The following is a 27,716-nucleotide window of genomic DNA, read 5'->3' as shown; positions in this document are numbered from 1 at the left end:
TAAACATTACAACAAAGAAACATGTAGTGGCAATTGATTTTCCTTATGTTATTGCTTCCAAAATTATCTTTAACAACATTTAATATAGCGGTAAAAAAAATTTTGCATCTAAATACTTTATTTATCATAATGATAGATTCACACATAATTTAATAAGAGTGTTATCTATTAGATAGTGTGAAATAGATGTTGTACAAATTCATTTTGGATCGTGACACAAATATTCATGGGATAACTAATACATGATTATTATTTTTTTTAAAGAAATTTGCTAATTTCTATAAAATGACTCCTAAATTACCACGATCCCCCCCCCCCCCCCCCCCAAAACACCTTAAAGAGGGATCTCATAAAGTTATTTAAGAAAATCTTATCAGAAACCATTTCACTAAATAATGGAAAAGAAAATCTAAACATACGATGTATATGGAGATATATAATTTTCACTATTAGTAAATCGTTACTTTCTGATTGAATTTGTGGAATTTGACTCACCAAATAAAATAAAATAGAAATATATCAATTAGACATTCTTGAAAGAAAAAAATTAATCTAATGCAATTGAAATGAAAGCTAGAGTCGGGATTTCACGCTTATTTTATTCCGTATGCATATCATTTTATACATTCCAACAAAAAGACATATCGTGACAATAAATTTTTTTAGTGTAATTAATTAGCAATATTTATATAGAATATAAATTAGACATACATATATATATATATATATCTCAATACCGTTAAATATAACATAGTGACAATTTCTTATTGAATCTAAATTCTTTATTTATCGTAGAGATAGATTCACACATAATTTAAATGAGTATTATCTATTTGATAGTGGCAATTATATAATTTTACCATGACACAACGGATTAAATAAAATATTATATTATATAGATTAGTAGTATTTGGGGAGTCATTAAATAAAATATTATATTATATAGACTAGCAGTATTTTGGGAGTCATGATTATTTTATTTTGGATAGTAAAATTAAAATCTATATTTATTGAAACAACTTAGATATCTAAAATCTTAATGCAATAAATAAATTGATATTGACATTCCATAAACAAGATTTTGACTATATCTATTTAGGCAAGTCATTAACAGAATTAGCAATTTAATTATTTTTTTCTATACTTTAGTCAGGCTAATTCAACATTATTTAATGATTTGGTCTTACCAGACATGTATAAATACAAAGTCTTAATTTTTATTCAGAGATAGAAATTCACTCATATATTCTACTCTTTTATATCTTGTGCGCTAAAATATGTCTGAAAATAGGGTGTGTTTGACCAGTAGCGATCCTGGTGAAGAAATTAAGAGGAAAAAAATTCTAGATAAAAAATTAGCATCGCTGTGTAAGAAAGCACACGATCTATCTGTTCTATGTGATGTAAAGGTCGGAATAGTTTGTTCTATCCCTGAAAACCCCGAGGTTTTTTCTTGGCCGTCTTCCATAGAGGCTCAGAATACAGTAACTGATCATGTAGCTTTTCCAAAACACAAGATAACTATGCATAACGACTTTCTTCGATTAAAAATTAAAGAGCGCGAAGAAGAAATTAGGAAATTAGAGGAAACTGTTGACAAGATGGAAATGGAGAACCTCTTCAATGAAATTCTCAAGGGAAACAAACGCCTCGATGAAGTAAATGTTGCCGAAATAAAGGGTTTGTTAAAGTTAATTGCTGTTAAGAGGGCTCAATTTGAACAAAGGAAGATCCAAGTTAATCAGATTGCTGCTAATAACAACGGTGGAGATCCTTAGAATGTTAGATTGAGCATTTTAGTGACATATCAAAGTTAAATTGTTTTACATTTCCTTTTAAATGGGTGTAACTTCAGAAATTTTCTTCTTTATTGTTAAGAGTAAAATTTCATAATCTGATCTATCAAATCGCTGTTATAATAGTAAAAGCATTACTTTTTTTCATAAAATATATTCATAAATGAAATGAGAATCAGACAAGATTTCAAGCTTATAAATTCGGATTTTAGTTACTCTATATATTGCTAAATGTGTGTATCCATGTTATATATCTTATAGCGCATAAAATACAACAAAGAAACATATAGTGGCAATAGAACCATACTCGAAAAAATTGTTCTCATGTCCAAGTTTCACGAACCAAACTAGGGCTCATAGAGGCTTCTACAATTCGTAGAAGGGCCTCGTGGACTCAAAGTCTTGAAACACCCTGTATGCTTTCTACGATTGAACAATTTTGCATCATTTTGAATTTGGAGTAAATAGTTATGCTTGTTTTAGTGAAGCTATGTCAGGAAGTCAAAGTTCCACGAATGACACTATAGACGGTGGAATGTTCCACGAACCATAGAGCCTTTCGTGAAGGGTTGCGGCACTTTTCTTTAGGAACTTCCTGCACGTGTTCCAAGTTTATTTTGGTCCTTTTTCAAGCTTTTTAACCCCATTTTAAATCGTTTCGAGCTTTTTAACGGAGTATATCATTCAAGTAACTAGATTACCTTTCAAAATCATCAATCTAAACATTCATATATCTAGAAATTCTATCAAAGCTCACCTAGGGTTCCTCGTCTCAATCAAGAACACTAATACTTCCATATCAAAAATTCTATATATAAGCTATGAGCTAAAACAAGCTCTACGAGCTTGGTATAGTCGCATTAATACTTATTTCAATACGATAGCTAGGTTTTAGAAAATTTCCTTTTCATTTCTAACAAAATCACCTATAGTATAGACTATTAGTATTTGGAGTGTTGTAAATTTTTTTTATTTTTAAATAACATTAAAATCTATATCAATTATACTTTATGTAACAACTTACAAGTCAAACATCACAAACATTAATATAACTTATTGATATTAACCTTCCATAAACTCAACTTCAAGATAGATTAATGTATACCTTAAAAATCATTAACTCAACAACTCATAATTATTCAATTGTATGGTCTTATCAGACATCTATAAATATAAGCGAAACATTCAGGGATAGAAACTCATATCTCGGTTAAAAAAAATGCAAACACAAACACAAATACAAATACAAACAGAGGTTTTAAAAAAAAGTTACAACAAAAACAAAACGAAAAAACAGAGAGAGTGAATTAGGGCAGAGGAGGTGCATCTTCGGTCTTAGAGCCATCGACTTCATTTCTTGTCACAGCCTGCTCCACGGCTGCTCTTGCAGAATTAGCAGCAGCTTCAGCTTCACTGATAGCCAACGGGAGATCAAGCCCGTCTTGAATTTCATGAAGGGTGTTCACTCGGGTTTTTAGGGCCACCCAATTCCTGTCCATTTCAGCTTCATACTTATCAATGTTGTGTCTCACCTGCAATGCGTTTAGCTTGGCTTCAACTCGAGCTCTATCTATTGCATCCTTATGACGTAGCTCATGAACCAATGTCAAATCAGCCTCTAACTTAGCCACCTTTTCTTGCAAAGTATGGTGCGTGGAGTTAAGAATAGCGAATCTGTCCTTTCTTAAGGAGATTTCCCTGAGTAGATTCTTGTTTGCTTTGGTTAGAATGTACAATTCAACTTCCTTCTCCTCTTTCTGCCGTTTAACCTCTTGAACCTTTTGGTTCAAAGAAGTTATCGTAATCTTTAGAATCTCAGTGTTAGTCTGGAGCCCTTCATTCTTTGACCGAAGCTCACTTGCCACACCCTGGAGCTCAACATTCTTTGACTTGAGCTTACTTGCCTCGGCCTTGAGTTTTCTATTCATTGTCCGGAGCTCATTTGCCTCAGCCTCGAGCCTTGCATTCTTTGAGTGGACTTGACTATATGATGTAGGGTCCGAAGGCTTGAGGAATGTAGTTGACTCTACTAAGGCTCCCTTCACCTCGGGCATTGTACCCCTCTTATCAAGACTTTGGAGAAAACGCGAATTCATCACTTCTGAAACCCTTCTCTTTTTTGTTGAGACGGGTGTTTCAGAATGGGGAACCCCATGTTTTCGATTTTCTACAACCCTCATCATCATACTTTGAATGTTACTAGCAGCGGCCCCACATGAAGGTGGCATCGCAATGGGACCTACAAGAATTTCCAAAAATAAAATATAAGACATCGGAAATATAAAACCAAAAAAAAAAAAACACAATAGACAAGACACTTACCGCGGTTTTTGCCCTTGGATGGAGGTGTAAACACTTCCTCCATAGGTTCGTCTATAGGGGCTTTGCCTATTCGACGTTGTGGCTGAACAATTTCCTTTTTACCCCTCTCCGCATTGGGAGGAGGGGGTTGTGAGCTGTTCATCAAGGATAGGAAAGATAAAATGTCAGAAAAAACACATATGTCGTTTTCATTGCTAATGAAAGAAATCAAGTATATTGTATCGAATCGACCTTGGTACACTCATGGTTCCTTGTGACATATTTTCTATGTCATTTTCTTGTAACATGTCGTAGCGCGAAAACCAATTTCTTGGAGCCTAATCGAATAAATGTACAAAAAAAAAATTGTAATTATATTTATTTTGATTTACAAAAAAATATTTGAAAATGTAACAATTTATATGCATCAATTATTTAAAGAAAAAAAAAGAGTAATAAATTACCATAAGAGCTTTGAGAAGATCAGAGGATGACTTAGTTTCACTATGAGGGGAAGTAGAATCATTTGATGACATTTTTTCAATCAAATCCTGTAAAATAAATTGAAGAATTACAAAATAGACAAAAAGATTCATGTAATTTAATTATTATTATATAGCAAAATATATAATTAACATATATTGAAGTCTAGAATATTAAAATATATAAACAAGCAAGCAAAAAAAAACAGAAGATATTAATATGAAAGTTCAGTACTCTTTTTTTTTGTATATATCTATGTTACTACATGTTGTTAATGGCATTAAAGATTTGTGTCAAGAAAATCTATATTGGATTATTTTAATTAGTTGAAAAATTCAAAACAATCATTTAACTGAAATTAAGAATTCAACTTTTAATTATGTAATTAATGTTTTGATACATATAATTTTTCTAGTAAAAAATCATTAATTCTAAGTGAGACATTATATTGTTTTTATTTATAGTAGTCTAAAAATGTAGTTGGCATTCAACTCTTGCTTATTCATTTAAAAATAATTGTCTAATTTGAAATCCCCACCCAAAAAAAAAATTAATAAGGGAAAAATGATAAATTTTAAAATCTTTTAGGTATAAGAAAAATAATTTAAAAATTTTATATTTTTATTCACAGCAACTCACCCTGCATTAGGTAATTAGAATTGTGACATTATTATTTATTCAAAAAGATGTATATTTAAAGGTTTGCTACAATAGAATATATTCAAGTAAAATTAATTTAGAATTGTTAGCACGGTTTATATGGGTAAAATTATTTTATTTAAAATCTAAAAATGAATAAATAAATAAATACAAATGTATGAAACAAAAATAAAGAAAATAATCCTAATTTCTTTAGGTTATCTTTGAAAGTGATTTAACTTTTTTTCTTTTGAAACAATTCAATTTTTTAACTTTATGATATTTCAAAATTCAAATCTATACCATTTATGAGTAAATTTTAATGTTTTTTCCTTTTTCACTCTATATGTTGCGATGCAAAATTTAAATTATTTAATCTAAAGAGAGAAAAAAACGAATGTAGGTCTATAGACTTGTTAATTAGGACTCACAGAATAATTTGTTAAAAAAATAAAGAATTACAAGAAAAAATCAAGCGAGAGTATATATGAGAAACGAAACATAAAAAGAGAGAAAAGTACCTTTTATGAGTTTGAGATATCTGGAAAAATCATTTATAAATAAATGTTGATGTTTTTTTTTCTTTTTAAGTACTGTATATATCGCGATACAAAATTCAAATTATATAATCTAAAGAAAAAAACGAATGTAGATCTATAAACTTGTTAATTAGGACTCAAAGTATAATTTATAAAAAAAATGAAGAATTAAAAGAGAAAAATCATGCTAGAATATATATGAAGAAATGAAACATAAAAGAGAAGAAAGTACCTTCTATGAGTCTTGGGATTTGTGGAAAAATAAAGAACAATTTTTTACATTTATAGGATTTTATAAAATTCAATGAGAAAAAAAATGGTCAATCAAGTTACATCTTTATTTAATTTCTAATTATATTTATTATGACAGTAAGAAAAGGGTAAGGACAAAAAATACTAATTTAAATGATTTGAAAATTATTTTTTCTTGGCAACTTCTTAAATAGTTCCAGATCACACCACAAATATATGTTTTAAATAAATAACTTGTTTAATTTAGGAAAAAGTATAAATATATTTCAAATCAAGTTAAACATTTATAGAAATTAACTAAATGTAATCCCATAATATACACTATAAATTGAAACTAAATTTTTTACCATAGTTTTGATAGTTATACTGGGAAAAAAAATAACATTTTGTTAAAATCGACTCTATAAATCAAGTGAAGAGATTGTAATAATTTATGAATGAGGACTATTCAACAAAATATTATAAATCAACATAAATTATACGGAATACGTCGAAATAAAACTTCAAGGGCTATAATATAATAATTTTTTTTTGAAAAAAAATAACTCTAAAAAATAAAAGTTAAATGTTATTAGTACTCTTCTTATTAACAAAATTATCCAAACTTCAACTTGCTAATAGTTGTGCTTAGTCTCCTCTTGAAAAACTAAATTAAAATTATCCCAACAACAAAAAATTATCTTGGGTTAACATTAGAGAATTTTGAATATGGCATAATACATAAATATGTTCTGTAATTTTGGATGTGCATAAATAGACACTTAAACTTGTATAAAGTTGAACAAATAAACACACATGTCCTACATGTCATTTTTTTCCCTACGTATATTATGTTATGTAGGACTCATATGTTTATTTATTTAAAAGTTGGATAGTTAAAGTGTCTGTTTGTGCATTACGAAAGTTGAAGGTCAAAGTTAAAATTTAAAGCCGAGTTTGAAATTCAATATATGTATTATGCCTTTGAATATTGCGTCTTAATGTATTTCATTTAAAGTTTAAAGCGATAACAATATATTTAGTGCAATTTTATAAAGGATAAAAGATGCACAATTTCTTAAAATTTTCTTGTTGTTCATTTTGTAATATGGAGAAAATCAGATATGACATATATACTAATCAAAAGAAACTTTCATTCAGTGAGTATATTTTAAGTACAGATTACTTGTGATGACATTTTTAAGGCTTATCTACACTAGATACCAATAATACATATAAATAAAATAAAAAAACTACGACTTCTGTACAAGTTTATAGAGAAGATAAAGAATGATCCTTACAGAAAGTATGAAGTTTATTGATTTTAAAACATAACCTTTTTTTTCTTATCGAGGTTCTCGATAGATTATTTATACATATTAAGTGAATTTCTCCGCCCTTGTGGCTCTAAGCACGCCTGTATTCATCTCCGCAGTCGCCAATAACTTTTTGAAGATCTCTGCCCTTGTTTGTAACTTGTAGGATGTTGCTAATGTCTTCTTCATCAAGAACAAGAGAAAACACAGCATTGGCATCTTTAATGTGTTGCGACAGACCGAGCCGAACACCTATCATTGATCCTGCCACAGCTGGCTGCAGTTGTGTGCAACAGTTTTTGTCAAAATGAAACAGATTGACATGTATCCTTGTCGAGTTTAAGTTCTATACACCGTTAGTGTAAAGTATATTTTTAGGCTATCAGGCCATCCTAGTTTGCATTGACGGTGTATATAACTTAAACTAATTGTTCTCGTTCAGTACGCGAGAAAATGAGGAAAACTGGAAAATACCTGATCCAGTATGAATCTCACAGCAACTGTTGGAATGGAGACTCCATGTTTGTTGGCAACAGTTTTTAGTGTCCTGAGCAACTCTTGAAAGAGGCTCCACCCTCCCCAAGCATCAACCATCTGCAATTGTTTTTTCGAAACACAGTAAATTTGTTGATTCAAATACCTCATATAATACAATACGGAACTATATCTTGCATTTCTAATGCCAACGGAACACGAGGGCACATAATACAGTTTGTTAAGCTGTGGTTCCCTAAATATAGGTGGATCTAGGATTTGAAGGTTATGAGTTATGAAGTTTCTATGTTGGCATAACACATTCAAACATTAAAGCGAAAAGTAGTTTTTCCAGGGTAATTACCCTTTTGTACTTCTGTAGTGAAGGAGTGTTCAATGCAGGGCCAGCAAAAGGTATCGTTAAGTTGGTATCGAGGAACTTTTCAGATAATAACCCTCCCATTACTGTTCCATACCTGCATTCAAACAAAATTTAGTAATACACCAGAGTCATGTTACTAGACAATCACATTAACCGATTAAATAAATCATGTATCGTTCTAAGAGAGAGAGAGACGTTATAAGTTTGACTCCTGTAAGCTGACAAAGCTCAGCCATTTTCTGTTGAGGACGCATGTCAACAATTGAATGTTGTACCTGCAGAAACGAATCCTTTTACTTCAAAGCTGAAATACGAAGTAAAGGGCAGAACAATGAGAACTGCCTAGAACTCGATACCTGATTGCTAACAACCGGAATACCATTTTCCAGAATGATCCTTAATCTCTCGGTGTCAAAATTAGTCAGAGCAATGGTCTTAATCTTGCCTGCATGTAAGCTGTGTCACTATGTAGCCTATCGACAACTCTGAGATGAAAGCTCCAAGACAGAAATATACAACTAACCTTCTCCTTTGAGATCCGTGAGGTGCTTAAGTGCGTCTAAGTATCCAGGATTAGAGTAGTCCCACCTGGTTTTCAAGCAGAACAACAAAGAGTAAGAGAAACTAGCAGTTTTGATTCCTAATTTTTTCAGTAGATGACTGTAAGGACTATGAAATGCAGCCTGGATTAGTGCAATAAGCAGTTCAACTTGAAGTTCATAAAGGTAAAGATCGCGATATACTACATATTTAAGAAGTGGAACTTAACATGGTGAAGCAATTTTGTCCACTTAAAGGATAACATTTCAGAAGGAAACATGAAAAATCATTTCTCAAGATATTGCTCAAATGCTTCATCTCAGAAGATCGAAAACCTCAAGGAAACGAAATTTCATTACAAAATTATTTTGTATTGTACTCATGTAAGAGTAGAACAAGATAAGTTTTTCTTGACCTACTGACTTGTGCAACTTACAGTAAGCTCTTTTTGTGCTAAACCACTTTAAACCCCAAGATGATAAGAAGAACTGTAACTACTTGGTGTTATTTCATATCTAAACATCAGATGAACCGTCTATTATTAATTTATCACTGCCATTTCCTAACACGTGAACAATGACATATCAACAAAGACTAGAGATGGTTATTACCAATGAAATTGAAGCATGTCCAAAGCTGCGACATCCATCCTCCTCCTTGAAACATCAATGCTCTCACTGACAAAACTGCGGGTCATCTTGACTGGTGGTGGCACCCATTTTGTAAGACTGGAGGAAAATCAGAAAAATCACTTTACGGGTTGAATTCCTCCCTCAAGCTCAACACAGAAAATTCTATGTTACTATAGAAACATGCCTTTGTTACTCACCCTCTCACAGTTTCTAGAAGTTCTGGTGGGCGCTCTCTACGTACTCTGTTAATGAAGATGCCATAAAGATCTTCAGCAGGTCCATCTGCAAGGCCAACAATGATAAGAAAACTTCTACTTACAAGCATCGAGTCTTTGTAATCCAACTCAAACACTTCTCTAATCCTACAAAATATGTTCCGTTAGCATGTAATAACAAAACTAGATCGATTAATACAATACAAGTCACGCGCCCCAGAGAAAACATTCCGCCAGCATGAAATTACGACATAAACAAGAAGATTAATGTTTACATATATCAGCCAAGTCAAAAGTGTTAAGTCCAGCATCAGCATATTGAAGCATAGCATCAACTGCACTGTCTCGTTCAATTCTTCCCCATCCACCACTAGTCTGCCACATCCCATTGACAACTCTACATATATCCAGTGAATCTTTCCCATTCTTAACTATAGCCCGTTGCTTATCTTCAGTTAACAAGCACTGGAACGGCCTTGGCGTTAATGTTCTTGCTTCATTTGCTCTGAAAGACTTATTCTTGATAGAGTTCAACGAGAACTGACGAACACTGTTATTCAAGAGCTCTACCATTCTTGATCAATAAAATAGTTTAAAGGGTAGTTGAAGGCTTCTCTTATCTGTTTTTGATCTTTTAACTCCTTATCCATTATCTGTCCAGAAAAATATTTGGACAACATTTCGAAATTCTCTCTCCTTTTATAAAAAATAAAAAAGGAAAATTAACTTAAATAATCGCGCACCCAAAAAAATAGCAAGCGAAACGTATAACATATGTATACTAGCTTGCATTTTGTTAATATTTTAGGCTGAGTGGTCAAATGTGTAACTTCACTTTAACATATCCCTGTCAAAATGAACCTTGTTGGCAAGAGAGGACCATAAATGCAAATACAACAACATCTGTAGTACGAAATTGAAAATTCTCAAAAGTAAAGGGGGTCAAACAGAGAAAATCCAAAAAATAACAGATATATGCAGACGTGTTCAAACATATTACACAAAGTAGCGAAATCAAAATTTTTATTAATTTTTCTTTTAAAATATTAAAAGTACGAATTCAAAATTCAAATATATGATACTCATACTCCCTTTATTTCAATTTATTTTAACTTTTGACACAAATCTTAGACTAAAAATATGTTAATAGTCTGTAATCATAATCAAATTAAATGAAAAATTAAAATTAAATAATTAGTTAAATAAAATATGAAAAATAACTTTTTGTATAAAATAATTCATACAGTGGTCGGCCATGTCGAAAGTAGAAAGCCCAGCGTCTGCATAATTAAGCATAGCTTCAACGGCGTCGTTTCGATCGATTCTTCCCCATCCACCACTAGTTTGCCACATCCCGTTCAATACTCTGCATATTTCCAGCTTATCGTCGCCGTTCTTCAGCAATTCCCGCCGGTTTTCTTTCGCCGCCGTCGCTACCTCCGACGCCGGCGACGGCGAGCAACACTTAATCGGAATCACACATTTTCTCTTACTCCTGATACTTCTACAGCTGCTAGCGTAGCTTAAAGGTGTGAATTTTTGGAGATTGAAGAATGCTTGTTGGGTAGAAACGGCAGTCGACCCCATTTTTGCTCTCCGGTTCGAGTCTCTATTAAGCTTTGAATTGAACCTTTCGTTTATCAGCTGAAGGTTCTGGATGTATTCTTGTGTAATGACGATTATGACCCTACTATATGTTGAAAGTGGAGTTTAAACTCAAAAATATATTTAAACTATTAGTCGGTCGTTTAAAAGAATTACTAAACTAAATTTATGTAAAATGTATAAAACTATCCATTTAGTCGAAATTTTGTTTTTCTTTATAATACAAACTAGGTAAATTATTTGTGCTTCGCGCAGGATTAGACTATTTTATTGAACTTATTGATTATTTGATAATATGACCTACAGTAAATGATTAAGTTTCATAGAAAATGAGGAATGAAAAAGGTTCATAAGAAGTTTAATTAAGGTCAAATACATAAACTTGTTGGGTTTTTTCCCTTAGATACCTCAATTACGTCATTTTTCTATTGATCATTAAACCACGCATAATTTGTTTTTTCTTAAAACACCATTGCTTGATTTTGATCGGCTTTTCTATTGTAAATGCCTTCAATTGTATTCGAATCGTAATAATTTTGATTAAATAAATGAAGACAAACCGTGTTAGTCTCATTTGTATTCTAATGTATTCAAATGACTTAAGTAAAAGACAATTATTCTCGAACATTTTCACTATCAATTGGACTAATGAGTTGTGGAACAACATATGTATCCTCAATCAATATCCCTCACAAATCTGATTTCACATCAGACAACGGTGTTTGTTTAAACGGAACAAATTATGGGAATTCAATGATTTAATAGAAAAATAACGTAGTTGAAGTACCTGAGAGAAATAACCTAACAAATTTAGGGATCTGCTTATGTATTTGACCTTTAATTAATGTATTTCAATTCGATTTCTCTATAACAAAAAAAATTACAATAGTGGCAAAAATAAAAGTTTTGTTTACTAAAAAACCAAATGTAATAAATTCAACCATTTCAACAACGTTATGAGTTGTGGAATTAGAGGTGCAAGAGTAGTAATGTGACATTGCAATCGAAATCTATTTTCTTTGTTTATACGAAGAAACCTGTAGAAAGAGACAAAAGAGAAGATCAATTTTCAATCATTTTCTGTGTAACTTTTAACAAAGTTAAAAGAAAAATGTCACCAAAATAGCAAAAAGAGTTGTCATACTTACATGAATCACTACGACTTATAGTAAAGATTAAGCTCCATGAAATACGAGGATGAAAACTTTTAGGAATGACACGAACTTCATAAGAAGCTCAATCAATGTAATTAAATTCAATTATCCAACGGAAAAAAACCTTCAAATAATAGTGGCAGCAAATCCCTTTGTTTATAGATAACAGAGGATAGTGTGGATAAATATTTATTGTACCTTATCGAAAAGGTTACAACTCTTTGAAAAAGTTATAACCATTTGGAAAAGTCACAACCTCTCATAAAAGTCACAATTCTTCATAAAAGTCATAATTTTTCAAAAAAGTTACAACTTTTGATATAAAAGTTACAACTCTTCATAAAAGTTGTAACCATTGATAAAAGTCACAAATCTTAATTAAAATCGCAACTCTTCATAAAAGTCACAATTTTTCTTGAAGGGAAAGACTAGTTTTGAAAATAAATTAATTTAAGAGAGAGTTCTGATTTGTAATGATGCCACGTAGGCGGTCCTAATATTTTCTTTTATATATATATATATATATATATATGATCTTTTAGTGAAAATTAAATATTAAAGTAATTTCTCATATATATGTTTATTTTAATTAAAAATATATATTGTATTAATTTTGTGGTGTATGCGCTGGTGTAGTTAAATTATTTGGTGTATGTGTATGTATCTGTGATATATGTGTTCGTGTAATCAAATTACTAAATATTATTTTATTACATAGAAAGAAGCAATTCTTTTTTTTTTTTAAAAGTGAAATCTAATTTGCAAAGTCAAAAGGCAAGAGAAAACTATCTTTTACACAGATGGAAAAAAATACTAATGAAGTGAGAAAATAAGAGAAAGAAAATTTTATATATATATATATATATATATATTATCAGTAAAGTTAAATTTTATATTCTTGTAATTTTCACTATTTTTTATTTTCAAATAATTTATAAGTTATCTCATAATTAATATATATATTAATTTTTAAATTACAGATTAAATATATTAAATTGTATTCATAATAAAATGAATGTTAATATACTATTGACCATATTACAAATATTTATACATAAAAAGGGATACAAAATAGTCTTAAATCTATAGAAGATTAAAAATCGAAATTCTATCTATAACACATTCCCTATATTTTCATCAATTTGGTTGCGTTTTTCTGAATCAGGTTATTTATATTTCTCTCTTCTAACCCTTTTGAGTTTCTTGCTTAATGAAGAACTTAGATTAATGAATCTTGAACTGAATGCAGAATTTTTATGTGTATTTGTTAACAATAAAAATTTCATGTATTGGGGTGGTAGTTTAGCTTCTTGAATGCTGAATGTTTAGGATAACTTCATGTCCACATAGTGTTTGACAATATGCTTCACTGAATAAATTATTTATTGAAATCTTTTCATAGAAAACGACTCACTTTGGATGTCGCACCCATGTTGGATTCTCCGAAAATGCACTACTTTTTGGAGAATTCGACATGGACCATTGACATTTTTTAAGAGTTCGAGCAACGTTAAGGTACTTGTGGGGTTTGCATTGGATATGTTGTTGTTGACACTTGTGTGGGAGTTGTCTAAAGTTTGAAAATGGTGTGAAGTGTTTTTCATTTCAGTTGCTTATCTGTATGAAAATGTTTTAATTGATTTGGATTGTGCTTCAGTGGTTAATCTCTTTGTTGGTTGCTGGTTCCTTAACTCTATAAATTTAGAATGCTATAATTTTGTTTGGATGAGAATGAGCTGTGGGAATTGAAGTTTGTTCGAATTTGCGGATAATGGTACCAAATAGGAGATTACACTTACACAATGGAAAAACAAAAGATCTTCCTTTTCTAGTTTCATAACTTTCTTTTGGTTTGGTTTGTAGCAAAGTGCAGCAGTCTGTTGCATAACCTTTTTTTTTGGCCAAACACAAGAAATACAGTCGCCCACGTACCAAAGTACCCTGTGCATCTGTATTGACTTGGGATCTTGAAGAAACTCATTGAGGGTCTGTGGAAAATCACTTCTTTGGTGCATAGAATTGAACATCTGCTTGGCCATAGCAAAAGGAGGACACCATGGATGGTAACTCAAAACTCTTTGCATATTATTTCTCTCTTCAACGATTTCTTTTTTTAATTTTCCCCTTCCCCAAGCTTTCATTTTGATTTTCTTGAGCCTAGAGAAATGTTTATTATTCAGTAAAGTAGAAAGGTTTTCTTGTGTCAATTGTCATTGGCAGATTATTCATGTGTTCAGAAATATTGGCTGGAATGGTATTACGAAAACTCATACTTGCATTTGGTGGAGTGATATTGTGTTTTTCATTTGTACTAACATAAATTTATTAAAGTTATTTTCTTGCTTAAATCCAATGTTTTAAATAGCACACTCCAGGCGGGCTTAAGCCCTAGAGCTTCGTGCAACATGTTGAGATATAACATAATTAAGTAATTAAAAGTTATATTCTCTCTAACAATGTCTCTAAGCTTTTAGATAGAGATGGCCACACTCTTTAGACGGTATGCACCTCTACATGGTATGGGATGATCATACAGTTCTACACAACATAAGTTGGTGCTTGACCTCAACTAAGCTTTGGTGCAAGAACCAAGGCATTAAGTGCCTCAATGCAAGGGGCTATTCTTTAAAGAGGGAAGCTCTAAAGATAACTATTACATGAAAAATAATCAAATAATTGTTAATGATATAGTATGAATGGAGGTACTGGGGTCAGGGTCTGAACTATAGGAAATTAGAGATCTATAATAACAAAATTACAAAACTACACACTACTGTTAATTAGAAGTAAGCTTTTGTCTTGTATTTGGGTTCATAATTTAAAATGGTGTTTGAATTTAATTGACACTATTTTTACTTCACATTTCACTTAATTACAAATAAGTCAATTTCTTTGTCCGTATGTAGTTTTTTTTTTCCTTTGCATGACATATAGTTTTAAAATCTTAGCATTTTTTTCTGTTTGTGCCTTTGAAAATACCGTTTGAATAAAAGAAAAGAACAGACATAAAAAAAGGACCTTTTTAAAGAACTGCCACCTCAGCTTCTGAGACTCAACATTACTTGCACTTCTGCATTTGATTAATTATATTGTGAAAGAGGCAGTGCAAAGGATACAACAGTTTGACTTATGCTTGATATTTTGTTGTTTTTTTGTCTTTTAGTTGATTCACAGCAGACTATGGAGGAAACCATCCTGGTGGGTGATGATCTGATGATGGGCCCTCCATCACCGGTCATTCCACCTGAGATAGCGTCTCATGTGCTCGAAGGTGTTGATCTCTGTGACGGAATCTTGAGAAATCTGTTCCTCTGTATGTCTTATTTTCCTCAATGATCCTTCTCGACTCATGTGGTTTAAAATACTCATCAAGTCAAGGTTTTTCTGATTTAGGCTTACAAATCAATGATATCGAGCCATTCTGTCAGGATGAGATTGCTTTATATCGGCAATGTGCAGAGAGAAGGGTGAGAATGATTATAAAGGAGTTAATCTTTTAACATGTTTGCTCATATAAACTTGATTTTCGTGTATTTTAAATGGGGTTTTTGGTTGCTTGAAGAAGTAACTTTATTATGTATAGAGATTCTTATGCTAGTAAGAAACATAGAAAATTTCTAGTACGTTTTTTTTCTTTTATATAATGTTTTCTTGAGATGAATTTAAATGGGTAACATGCTCAGTGAGTATACATATAGCCAACTTCGATTTTCTTGGGATTGAAGCATAGCTGTTTTTAATCTGAAGTTGTCATCTGTAGGATAAGGAGCTCAGACGACGCCTTCAAGATAGTGAACAGAAATTAGGGATGTCAATGCCTCTAGATCAAGCAAAGGAAAGAGCCACTCAACTAGAATCAGAAGTCACATCACTGGAGAGGTTTGTTAGAGTCAAAGTTAGTAATGATATTACTGATTCTGTCTTTTCCTTGGCAATGACTCATTAAGTATTTAGTCAGCTGCAATTTACGGGCTATCTTTGAGCATCAATGCAGCTCCTATGCATGAAATTGCCACGATCATGTGCGCAGTTTATTTATAGTAGTTGCATTCTAGTGAAACAAAAATAACATACTTTACTTATTCATTATGTTCGAAACAGCCTCCTTACTAGGTCCGTGCACACACTACCCAGTGTAATCCAGCAAGTGGGAACGAGGGAGGGTAGTGTTGGGGAAAAAGCATACAATATTGGAATTCTAGTCCGTGGATACATAACTGCTCCTATTTAACATTTTTGTCAGATTTGACATATTTGATGGTATCATTCACCTTAAAGGTAGTTGGCGATCCCACACTCATCAAAAGAAATTTCTAATGTCTGATAAGTCGATCAAGTCCTCTACTCCGCTGCTGCCCTTTCTCTGTTTGCACCACCTATGTAGTATATACAATAAGTATGTTCTCTAAATATCTTCTTTTCATTCTAGGCACTTAATTTTGGCAAGTGGAGTTGAAGGTATGGAAGGTTTTCGGCAACGATGGAGTCTACATGGTCGCGTAACTGATACCAAGTATGATAACTGATTCTTATGGTACTTATTTAGATTTTGTGGATCTGTAAATACTGTTCTATTTTCTTAAAGTAACTCTAAGCATGCCATTATTTGCGCTATATAACTATAACGGAGCGGAACCATAAATTTGACAGTCGTATGCTTTCAATTTAGTGGATCACAATCTGTCATGTCAAATAGCTAGACATTCTATCTCAATTTTTCAGTGAGAATCCTATATGCGAGATGGATTATTTTGAGCATCAACCATGGTAGTGTATCTTATTTTGCCAATTGAAGGTGCAGCTTTAACTTTGATTAACAATGAGATATGCATAAGCTGAATTTGGTTGGTAAGAGACTAAGAGATGAATCTATATTAAACTTAAACCTAGGTTGTTGAACAAAATCAAAGCCACTAGGTCTTGGCAAAGTAGAGTTAAGCTCTAGTGTTTTTCACTCCGGTTCTTGAGGTTGATAACTATGCATATCCTACTTCCTAGTGTCGAAGATTTTGTTTGATTTTAATCCCTCATGCAGGAGGAGGCTGGAGGCCCTGAAGGGGGGAATGGAGAACAGAAAGAAGGATGAGCCAGCTGAAAATATCTCTGCCAAGAAAAACTGGTCCTTCTGGTGGAAACAATAGTTACTCCTCCCTCACCATCCAACAAATTGTTACTTTTGTACACTTCTATTGCCATTGTTGGTTTCGTTTTACACAGGTGAATCCAGGATTTGAAGTTTTAGGGTTCCTACAGCAACCGCATGTTGGTATACAATAATATTTGGGTTCACAGTTAAAGATAAATATAGATATTCAGTGAATTTCTTGATATGTACGTGTTCTGTGCAAAAATATTTGGATTCACGTGAACTCATGTTATATGTTTGAAGTTGTGTTCTTAGCAGAGTTGCATTTCTACTACCACAAAACATCAGTATCCCCTCTTTTCCTGGTTTGATGGTTTTCATTATGTTAAAAGAATGACACTATCTACTTAGTGACCAAAACTATGTTTTTTGTTATTTACTGATACACAGCAACAATAAGTCAAAAGTACGATCTTTTCAGACATGAAAGTTTACAGAAATTCTCAAATGCAGTAGAACGATAACGAATCAATTCCAAGTAATATAATGTCACAACAGATACAAGTCAACATTGTGACAAGATAACTAGTCATGAAGAAATAGATCAGTGAGTCGTTCCATAAACTATATATAGAATAGAGCCACATGAGTATGGAAATCTCATGAATTGTTTGGTTTGATTTCGAAAGTACACGACTTACACCTAATTTTAACAACCAACAAGGTCTGATACAGTTAGGTTCATCGTCGTTTACTAATCAAAAAGTAAAAGAAAGATGACTATGTACATTATCACTGTTCTTGCAATATGAACATCATACAGCTCAACTCTTGTAGCATAAATTAAAAAAAGTTGGAGGCCACATATTAGTAATTATTATCTGCATGCTTTCTGTATATAGCAATCAGTTCCCCACCAAACCAGTAAATCTGGAACTAAGGATGGGTATACCGATGCAAATACGAATCTTTTTTTTTCCTCTCCGAAGAAAGGGTGCAGTTGTATAGATAACTGGGACTCCTCGAGGGCGTAAGCCCATGCAGAGAGCTGAATTTCTAAAACAGATCAGCTCTCATTTCAAAGACTCCTCGAATACCTGGACGAAATTGTGTGTCAATAAGAAGTAAAATCTTTGTTTTGGACGCCATGACGCAGCCTTGCACCATGCAGAGCAGCCAGTGAATGTTAAGTGCTCAAACGATTTGTCAATGATAATGAGGTGAACTTATCTGATACTTGTAGTTATCTGGCTTCCAAAATCCAAGAAGTACATTCTTCGAGCAATTGGAACTTTTGATTTACGGCAATGTTCAAGAAGACTTGCATTTTATTGCGGAAATCTGAGACATCTTCCTTGCAGCTAAATGATCCGGAACAAGCACAGTGATCTGATAAATGTGCAGCTTTAACCTGGTGACATTTTACGCATACTAGATCCTGAAGGTGGTATAGCCTCTCTCTCTGTCGAACAATTTGAACAAGAGCATTTTCCATTGTTTCACGATCATAAGGTTGCCCACACTGGGGCACAGCACAACGCCACTCCTGAGAAATCAAAGCTCTGTCTCGACACAAGTCAAGGTCTCTGCAGTCATTGCAGTAACTGAAAGCAACAGATCATGGAAATTAGAAAGCAACTAATACCCTGGGAAGACAAAACCCAGCAGTGGCAGATACTCCCACCTGCTCATGTTTCAGGTTAAAGTAACTCCTATTTCCTCTACATTTACCTGCAAATGACATTTGGAAGGGTATATGATACAGAAAGACTACGAAATTCTGCCTCCGGAGCGAATTCCCTCACACGAACAAGTTTTAATAAATTTTTCCTCATGATCTGCATAATAAAAAGCAATAAACTAGTTAATGGCAAGCTGCAATTAAATGTTATTGTTGCAGAAGAATCAAACTAGTGAAATCCAACTTATCTTTAGCCACGCGCTACTTTAAAACACCACATTTCAATAGGTATCACTAAATAATTTTGCATAACGTTTATGTGGAGCCTTCATGAAACTTATTGGATGGGAGAATGAGACTAAGCAATAGATGTACGTGTGGTTACTATACAGAAACCGGAGTCCCCATGTACGCTAGACTAGACTTTCAGTGCCGGATGGAAAAAATCGATGTCAATAGATATTACTAATGCATATTTTGTTCATAGTAAGAGAAGCTAGAAAAACATTTAATACCAGAACTTCATGCTGCACATTCTGGTCAAGGGCCAAAACTGCACAGACATGCTTAATGAACTCTAAAGCTGGATCCCCCTTTTGGACATGGCTAATAGATTGTGAGTTTGCATCTGGTGTCTCCTGGATCTTCTGAGAGTTGTCCATCGCTTTCATTTGAAGATTAGGGTCACAAACAATTTTCAGAAGTTTGTCAGTGAAGTAAGTTCCAATCTGCAGGCAGAATTTTCTAAAAAGTTGAGTTCTCACACATTAAAGAACTCAGCACAAAATTAACGAAGACAAGGGATGCCTATGAATGAGTCCTAGCAGATACCTTCTTCTTTAGATCTTCTGCCATTTGCAAATCAAATGTTTCAGCATGTGCAGCAGTGATTGATGGTGTACATAAATCACCATCGCTAGTAGATGCTCGATGTGTAGCTTGTTCTTGTGCATATTTCCATGGACCATACATAAACTCCGAAACAATCAAAATGAAGTGATCCTACATGAAAGACCAGCATAGATTAATAAGGTAGAATATTTTATCAAGGAGACCGAGGATCAACTGCATTCTGTTGCAATAAACCATATTCGGGGTGTCCACTTGTATCTTGTTGCACCTTCATTCACATAATAAAAGCAATGTTCCTGTACGGTTTCTAGCTGGGGAAATACCTGAGTTGCCTTCGGTAAATTTTCTGCAATGTTCCAGCTTGACACGATATCAACTTGAGATTCACGACAAACACTTTCTTCACCTGGTTCTGAGTTAACTTCTAAAGGTTCATCACTATGTCTAGCTTGAATTCCGCCATAATTGTACTATCATAAAAGGAAAATTGTAAGATGGAACTTTAATAAATGAAGATAAAAAGAACATATTTGTTGTCAGAATCATCAAACGAAAGTTAGCTTACGAACTCTTTAGAACTCTTTACCCAGAATAAAGGAATATCCCATGAAGCAAGCAGCACCCAATTTTTTTCTATCCTATTTACAAATGAATTTTACCTACTGATTTGATGCATTGCAATTTAATTTAGATTATCATATCTAAAAATCACTTTGGTGGCAAAGGCAATACAAATCATCTCCCAGTACAAAGAAAGCTAGCTAGGGCATTGATAGCATGAAAATACAGCCAAGATATCGTGGGCAACATATTCATCACCGTGAACTCAAAACAGGGTCAAGTAAATTAATGATTCGAAGAAAATGTGAACCATTAGGAGACAGATAGAGACTCAAACTGATCAGCTCCTATCTAAAATTCTCAATGCATGTATTCGCATTGACTTAAACATAACAAAAGGATCTTTTGTGATTTTAAATGCATAAATCTGTTTCTTGGAGAAATGAAGGAAAAGACAGAACACAAAGCTAAAATGTTAATAACAAGAAACAAATCAAGTCAACTATCAGAGCTAACCTGATCCATGAAAAGCAATGAGTGCCAAAACTGCAACGGCTCAAGTTCAATCCACTCAAACAATTCTCTGCAGATATATAAGAGTAAGGGAAGAAAGATCCCAAAAAAGTTAATATACATACATACATACATACATACATACATACATACATATATATATATATATATATATATATATATATGTCTGTAAACAACTTTTGATTCAAGAGACTAACCTTGATTGTACATTTTTAATAACATTATCACAGTAGGCTTTGGCAGCAAAAATATCTGACTTCCCAGTGTCAATAATGATTTTTGAGAAGTCGGCAAACACAATAGCAGCACCCAATTTTCGGAGTTCAGCCACAAGCAATGCAAACATCTTTTGCATAACCTGCCAATTATAAATATATTAAAGCATCAGTTTTGATGAATGTAAGAAGAAATGGAGAAACCACGTGTGAATGAATTAGCATGCTGGGACACATTCCAGAGAAAATAAATGGCATCACTGTCTTATGTTTCAATAATGTATTTGTTTTAGGAGTAAGAGAAATGACTGTCCCAGTACTAATAGCACGAAGGCACGTCATGCATCTCGACTTCCAAATTTTAGACAACCCAGAAGTTTCTTATTCAATATATTACCTTGTGAAGCATACTGTGAAGAGCTGGGTCATGCAGTCTAGATCGGGGGCTGCAATAGTTAGAAGGACAATATAGCATTAGCAATCAAGTAGAATTGTGAACAAAAGTGAAAGAAGCAAGCCGACCTGCAGAGCCATCGGTACAAATGTTGCAGCATGGCATCAGCAAATATGTTTCCTGATGTTACTGCATCTGTAAGGCACCTTTGAATCAACTGCTTAAGTACACGAAATGCTGGTGCACAGGATGTTGTTGCGTCAAAGAAGTACTGTTCATTAGTAAAATTCGCCGTAGGGTTCAAGTCCTGGTCCAATCCAAACAGAGTGCCTCCTTCCATTTCATTTACTTGGTTGCTTTTCAGTAGAGCATCAACAGCCAGATGATGAATCTGATCACAATACCAGAAATAGGAAGAATCTTTTAGCCATAGTGTAATAGTATTATCTGTGTATTGGGAAAAAATTTACCAGACAAAGGAAAAAAAAGTAACTCAAAAAATTGATGGAAATTTTAACCTTCAGCTCAACAGTAACTTTTCTATATGCACCAGGATAAGTAAGAACTGGTTGATTCACCTGCTTTCATAAAGCACAAGATAGCATAAAAATGTGGTCAAGAAAAACATCAGAAGACTAATTCTCTTGAATAATCAGTAAGAGAATAAAGAAAGCAGATATTATTGTAAGAAGTTGATATGTTAAAGTTGACCTCATCCATAAACGATGATACTTCATCATTTATGCCTCCTAAGTCGGGGATTCCATTATCAGATATCCACAAGACCTGTGAGAATCAAAAAGATATATAAAATCATGCAAGGATATCTTAAAAAATGCACTTATAATGCACAAAAAAACTTTAAGTTGCTGAGAGTTCAACACAAATTCTTGCTTGGAGATGTGCAAAATGAGATGAACATAGGAAACAAACAATTTAAAAGAGCTACATATGAAGGTGGATATAATAGAACTCTATATCATCAGAAAGAATAAACCCCTCATCAAGAAGAAAAGTGCAATATGAATGAGATAACCTGTTGCTGATCACGAAGTGCTCTGGAAAAGAAGATATCTGCTGTATGCATGAGCCAATCAACATCAAAATTCCCTATGGGAACCTACAAATGAGGCAATTGGAAACTTAACATTCAGAACTCTCTTGATTGGGCAATACTAGAGAGGAGAGAGTAAGAAAAAAAATTACATGGGCATATCTTGAGAGAGAGATCCTTTCATTTAACCACTGGGAGGATGTCGCGCATCGCTGCATTCCAATCTTTGCTGCTACATTTTGCCAACCTAGTGCCTGAAATGGAGAATTTTTCATTGTTTCATTGAGTATAGATAAGGATCAGATGTACTAAGCAATTGCTCCTTCTTAATCAGGTACTATTAGCATTTGTTGGACCTGATATTGACTATCCCGAGCATTACAAGGGATACTGATGCAAGGAAAATCCTCCAAAGCCCGTATGCCAGACTTCAGTAAATGGGCATTAGGGCACTCGATCATGGCAACTGCAGGTCCATGATGCCTGAATGTCAACCAACGGATTTACATGAGACACTTACCAAATGATTGGAGCTAAATATAGAAAATGTTCAGAAAAAACTGAATCTCTCGTGATAGCTCAATTTCATATTTCAAGATAGGAAAAATTAAACAGAAACATAAATTCGATAATTCCAAAAATATGTCATCAGTTGATTCCCCCAACATCCAAAAAAATAGTCATCACACATGCAATCATGGTAGTCTATTGTTATTGGTGCTGCTGAAGTTTACAAAAATCTATGTTGCGGGGACTATTCATTTTAGCTGCCACACCTTGTCAACATGAATCATACACTGGTACTGGTAAGGGTGTGGGATTCGTACCGGGTGGTCAATCAAAATTGGGTACTTCGACAACAATCCATGACAAAACTTGAAGAGAAAATGGAAGATTGAATTTTATCTGCTGCCTGCCATTGATTAGTGCCTACAATATTGATATTCTCAAAATAAAAGATTAAATTATGGCTGCATCCCACAGCCTTTTAGGATATTTTTATAGATCCTTTTTTAGAATTTTGAATTTGAGCCGGATCCCCGCACCCATATATGTACATTGGATCCGTACCCCTGAATCTTACCTCTAGGTCCACAGTCGGATTGGTCCAATTGGATACCCACACCCAATCCTTGCAACATAGATAAACATGTCTACCAATGAAGAATTACGATTTGGGTGATACTATAATGCATGTATTAGCAAATAACAAGGTTCATCGGATTCAATATGTTCAGAATTCAAGGAGAAATAATTCATTCCTCCCAGATAAGTAGCTTAGAACTGTCTATCACATATTGGTTGAGGAAATGGATCATATCTTATTATATTGTTTAAGGCAATCCTCTCCTCTAAACTAGCTTTTTTTGTTGAGTTGGGCCATAAGTCCAATTTCTTAAGATGTCATCAGAGCCACACGCATCCCTATTCAAGGTTGACCCCATGTCCCCCCACCCCCACTCACCCACCCATATTATGTTATTCACACTTTAGATGACCAGCCCTGAGTATTCGGGAGGTGTTAGTATCCCCCATTAGTTGAGAGAATGGTTGGCTGTTTTGGCAATCCTCACCCATGAGTTAACTCTTGAATTCGAATTAGGCCCAAGGTCCCATTTTCTTAACAAAGATAATATTGTGCATCAACATTTCCTGACATACGAATAGTAAGATATAATGTACAAAAAGTGTACCAGCAGGCCACTAAGGATTTGAAGTGAACCTACGGAATGTTGTTTAGGCTAAAGAAATAGTATACTATCAGCCACCAGACTGAAAAGGTAAGAAATAAATTTCAAACTTAATGATTGACAAGACGGCATATTAAGAACAAATAGAATGACAAAGATTAAGATAATGAAAAATAACCTATGCTCATTAACTGCTCTCTGTAGAATCCTCTCAGCATCCTTGATGTACCCGACATAATCCAACTAAAACAAGAGACAAAAAACAAAAGGATAAGAATGAGAGCATAGCCAAACAGTTAATGCTATTTTGAGGAAACAATGACCTTACCTTGAAACTAATACCTTCCTTTTGTGTGATAGGCTGCCCAGACAATGTTCGGCAAGCTTCATGAAAATGTCTTTCGAGAACGTTTTGTGATAATTCCTTGTTTTGAAATGGATTAACAACCACAACATGTATCATCTTGGACGCAGGAAAATGTCCCACAAAAATGGCTCGTACATCCGACACACTGAAATATAATTCAGATATTACATATTAAGTCTTAGTAACTCGCAAAATCTGTAATGTGAACTTAAACAGTTGTGTGACTAAATCCAGAAGAAACAAGATTGTGTGTGAAAATCAATGCACGATTTCAGAACATGCCCCCAATAGAAGTTAAACAATTAATATTGTTCTAACAAACTGCTTAATCAATGCAAGTGATGATTCATATGTTTGCTTACACATGAAAAAATTCAAAAATTGATTATTCAAAGTAAAATATTGAGGCTGACTTGGTGCATTTGGATTAACGAACTACAGGTTTTTGGGAAAATTAAGGGTTCTTTTTTGGACCACAAATGTAAAAACGTGCCTGTTTAGATTTAAAAAAATTGATAACTGGTAAGATTCTATCTTCAGCATTAAGGGCATTCTGCTACCTGCCTACCTCTGCACCAAAGACAGACCAATTTAACACTATTTTCAAGATTGAAGTTGGAAGTCCCCATCCCCTAAAATCCAATATGATCTCACTAATAAATGGGAATAATCAATCTAAGAAACAATCCAAAGAGCTAAGCAGCAAGCAATATCCAAGCCATTTACGTAGAATGAGGCGAGTACAGTTTCACTTGCTTGGTAACCTCTTTCCCCGTCAAATATAGGAAAGAATCCAAAGCTTACAAGGATATTAGGCTTCATATGTTGTTCGGACGAATAAATTGGGAGGCTAGGACGAAATAACCTACCTTGAATACAAAATCAATTACTATACAGATTGGTTGGCCAACTTGTATGTAATTGAATAAATATCAAGGCCAATTCCCCTGATGGAAGTAAACATAAGGGTTCCTGACAAACAAAGCAACACATGGAAGGCTTATGGATGTAGTACTGGACAGCAAAGTAAGGCAAGAACTTTGGGTACCAAGTAAATTAATGGATGTAGTACAAGCCAGCAGAGGAAGGCAAGAACATTGGGTAGCAAGTAGATTTAACACAAGACCAATTAGATCATCAATGGTTTTGGAACTTCTGAGTTATTTTTAGATTATTAGCAAGCACTTCAAATTTGTTTGCTGTGACTCTTAGAAGGAACCAGGTTTGGCAAGTGAACGGGTTTTACGTGGTAATTGACAGGTGTCACGTCTATATAGTACCCAACAGTCGAGCATGGGTCATGCAAAGAGGATCTTTTAATACATGGAGAGAACCTTTTATAGTCAAGTAAGATTGTACAAATATATTCAAAAATTTGATTTGATGAAACAAACTGTTATATCTATCCTCGCATGTTTCCTTTTTAGGATAAGAATTAACATGAACATTGAACTAAACATAATATATCATGAATCATCATAGAACATAAAATATCAAACTTGAAATGGAAATCTTTCTGAAATTTTAAGCAGGTATATAATAGAATCAAAGGGGTCCTAACTTACCTATGATATAAGTAGAAGAAAGCTATTGACTGCTCCAAATACGGGCACTCAGTTGTTGTCCTCATATGCAGCTCACTCAAACTCCAACCATCTTGTGGATTCCTTTTCTTAGTTGCTTTATCAACTTTACAAACACAACCCATCTGAAGAATAGCACTGAACTCTAACGGAACCTTTGCTTCATATATTCCCTGATCAAAGAATCTCGTAAGACAATTAACATTCAACAAGAAGAGTAAGATTAAAGAGACAAGTTCTTTTTCAGTAAATATATGAAAAAAGTTGAAGTTGAATTACGGTTTTACCCTTTCTATAAATTAAATTGTTATAAAATATTTAAATATTTGATTGTATAAATTTAATTAAATGTTAATGACTTTTAGACTTCCTAAGATTAATTCCTAATTAAATATCTAATCTATTAATATTTACCATCTATAATCTATATGTATATAATAATTATAATTTTCTTTTAAAAAATCTTTACCTAAATTTCTTTTCTTTTCCTCTTCTTATAACTTTTTCCTTAACCCTTCTCATGAATAATATAATTGATGTGGATAAAGTATTATCCTTTATGATAAATAACAAAATTTAATAATTTAAAGGGTGCAAATCGACAAAATGGAGACGCACATTGATAATGTTCTCTTGATTATTATTAAAGAATGACTCTATCTTCACAAATTTAAATTCATTAATGCTTTACATGATAAGAACTTTAGTTGTTCTTTTTATATGGTTTGCTAACTTTAATTTTTTTTTCATATTCTTCATTTATTTATTGTTATTTTCTAATTACTTATTTAACTTTTATACTCTTAATATTCATAACTCTCATCTTTTCATATTCATAACCTCCAAATATTTAAACTAAAACTTTAAGATATCTTTTGATATTCCTTCTATTCTATTTATATAAATTTAACTTCTTTATCTCATGAAACCCCTACCAAGATTATTAGGCTATTATTTTTATTCTATAATAAAAACAGATGATGAAGACTCTTGAATTTTGATAGGACATGAAAGGAATCGATAAAAACTCAGAGAGATTATGTACTAATTTTGTACTTATTTCTTCATCTATATATACATCAATCTTATAAGAATAATGTCTATAGTGTATTTTTTCTTAAATATTGTGTTTCTTTTTGTCTTTTTTTCACTGTGTTAGACTTCTTAATTTAGTTTTCTATGAATGTTTTATTGTCGTAACAATGAGATTTAGTCATTCTAACGTGTCTATAAAATTCACATGAAACACACGTGCGAAGCACGTCCTCAGAAACTAGTATAAATATATATACACTGAATGACTGGAGTGCACTGGAAAAATATCAATTTTACCGAACCCCAGCAGGTTCTCTATGATGAAACTGGAAGTGAATCCTCCACAGCTTTGAATT

At 33.1% G+C, this 27,716-nt stretch overlaps 4 protein-coding genes across 6 annotated transcripts in view; 2 read left to right on the top strand and 2 right to left on the bottom strand.

The window, feature by feature from the left end:
- The first annotated feature begins 1,277 nt into the window (after nucleotides 1-1,277).
- LOC101267680 (agamous-like MADS-box protein AGL80) lies at nucleotides 1,278-1,778 on the top strand. Its single transcript, XM_004251328.1, has one exon. The coding sequence runs from the start codon at nucleotides 1,278-1,280 to the stop codon at nucleotides 1,776-1,778; it is 501 nt and encodes a 166-aa protein (XP_004251376.1).
- A 5,348-nt stretch (nucleotides 1,779-7,126) lies between these two features.
- Nucleotides 7,127-11,503, bottom strand: LOC101254562 (uncharacterized). 2 transcript variants are annotated; one of them, XM_004250992.5, is made up of 9 exons: nucleotides 10,793-11,503; nucleotides 9,531-9,615; nucleotides 9,313-9,429; nucleotides 8,685-8,749; nucleotides 8,518-8,606; nucleotides 8,357-8,436; nucleotides 8,144-8,255; nucleotides 7,780-7,899; nucleotides 7,127-7,582 (listed from the first exon to the last, which is right to left on the bottom strand). In XM_004250992.5, exons 1-9 carry the CDS (start codon nucleotides 11,133-11,135, stop codon nucleotides 7,397-7,399), a joined length of 1,197 nt encoding a protein of 398 aa, XP_004251040.1. In that variant the 5' UTR covers nucleotides 11,136-11,503; the 3' UTR covers nucleotides 7,127-7,396. The 2 variants fall into 2 exon arrangements, with proteins under 2 accessions (XP_004251040.1, XP_010313340.1); XM_010315038.4 differs by having other exon boundaries at nucleotides 9,824-11,215.
- A 1,576-nt stretch (nucleotides 11,504-13,079) lies between these two features.
- On the top strand, nucleotides 13,080-17,707 carry LOC101254268 (uncharacterized). Its single transcript, XM_004250991.4, has 7 exons — nucleotides 13,080-13,472; nucleotides 14,171-14,370; nucleotides 15,471-15,620; nucleotides 15,701-15,774; nucleotides 16,068-16,186; nucleotides 16,737-16,820; nucleotides 17,343-17,707. Exons 2-7 carry the CDS (start codon nucleotides 14,364-14,366, stop codon nucleotides 17,446-17,448), a joined length of 540 nt encoding a protein of 179 aa, XP_004251039.1. The 5' UTR covers nucleotides 13,080-13,472; nucleotides 14,171-14,363; the 3' UTR covers nucleotides 17,449-17,707.
- Nucleotides 17,708-17,985: 278 nt separating this feature from the next.
- Nucleotides 17,986-27,716, bottom strand: part of LOC101253967 (DNA polymerase epsilon catalytic subunit A-like) — a 38,141-nt gene continuing 28,410 nt past the window's right edge. For both annotated transcript variants that reach the window (XM_010315036.3, XM_010315037.4), the window contains exons 33-49: nucleotides 26,308-26,498; nucleotides 24,704-24,887; nucleotides 24,554-24,618; nucleotides 23,041-23,167; nucleotides 22,837-22,938; nucleotides 22,667-22,750; nucleotides 22,342-22,416; nucleotides 22,149-22,208; nucleotides 21,759-22,021; nucleotides 21,634-21,682; nucleotides 21,219-21,379; nucleotides 21,004-21,070; nucleotides 20,250-20,396; nucleotides 19,906-20,076; nucleotides 19,590-19,802; nucleotides 19,125-19,231; nucleotides 17,986-18,997 (exon numbers count right to left, since the gene is read on the bottom strand). In XM_010315036.3, the coding sequence (XP_010313338.1) occupies nucleotides 18,637-18,997; nucleotides 19,125-19,231; nucleotides 19,590-19,802; nucleotides 19,906-20,076; nucleotides 20,250-20,396; nucleotides 21,004-21,070; nucleotides 21,219-21,379; nucleotides 21,634-21,682; nucleotides 21,759-22,021; nucleotides 22,149-22,208; nucleotides 22,342-22,416; nucleotides 22,667-22,750; nucleotides 22,837-22,938; nucleotides 23,041-23,167; nucleotides 24,554-24,618; nucleotides 24,704-24,887; nucleotides 26,308-26,498 (2,427 nt within the window). In that variant the 3' untranslated portion in view covers nucleotides 17,986-18,636. The remainder of the gene's footprint in view (nucleotides 18,998-19,124; nucleotides 19,232-19,589; nucleotides 19,803-19,905; nucleotides 20,077-20,249; nucleotides 20,397-21,003; nucleotides 21,071-21,218; nucleotides 21,380-21,633; nucleotides 21,683-21,758; nucleotides 22,022-22,148; nucleotides 22,209-22,341; nucleotides 22,417-22,666; nucleotides 22,751-22,836; nucleotides 22,939-23,040; nucleotides 23,168-24,553; nucleotides 24,619-24,703; nucleotides 24,888-26,307; nucleotides 26,499-27,716) is intronic.

This window comes from Solanum lycopersicum, chromosome 11 (assembly GCF_036512215.1).
Source record: "Solanum lycopersicum chromosome 11, SLM_r2.1".
NCBI lineage: Eukaryota > Viridiplantae > Streptophyta > Magnoliopsida > Solanales > Solanaceae > Solanum > Solanum lycopersicum.
This window is presented reverse-complemented; position numbering and strand designations above follow the sequence as displayed.

Coding starts and splice junctions, on each gene's coding strand:
- LOC101267680 (XM_004251328.1), top strand. CDS start 1,278: ATGTCTGAAAATAGGGTGTGTTTGACCAGTAGCGATCCTGGTGAAGAA.
- LOC101254562 (XM_004250992.5), bottom strand. CDS start 11,135: ATGGGGTCGACTGCCGTTTCTACCCAACAAGCATTCTTCAATCTCCAA. Junction 8,607..8,684: donor CACGGATCTCAAAGGAGAAG/GTTAGTTGTATA, acceptor GCTTACATGCAG/GCAAGATTAAGACCATTGCT. Junction 7,900..8,143: donor CACTACAGAAGTACAAAAGG/GTAATTACCCTG, acceptor AAACAATTGCAG/ATGGTTGATGCTTGGGGAGG.
- LOC101254268 (XM_004250991.4), top strand. Junction 15,621..15,700: donor CTTGAGAAATCTGTTCCTCT/GTATGTCTTATT, acceptor TTTCTGATTTAG/GCTTACAAATCAATGATATC. Junction 16,187..16,736: donor GAAGTCACATCACTGGAGAG/GTTTGTTAGAGT, acceptor TTTTCATTCTAG/GCACTTAATTTTGGCAAGTG.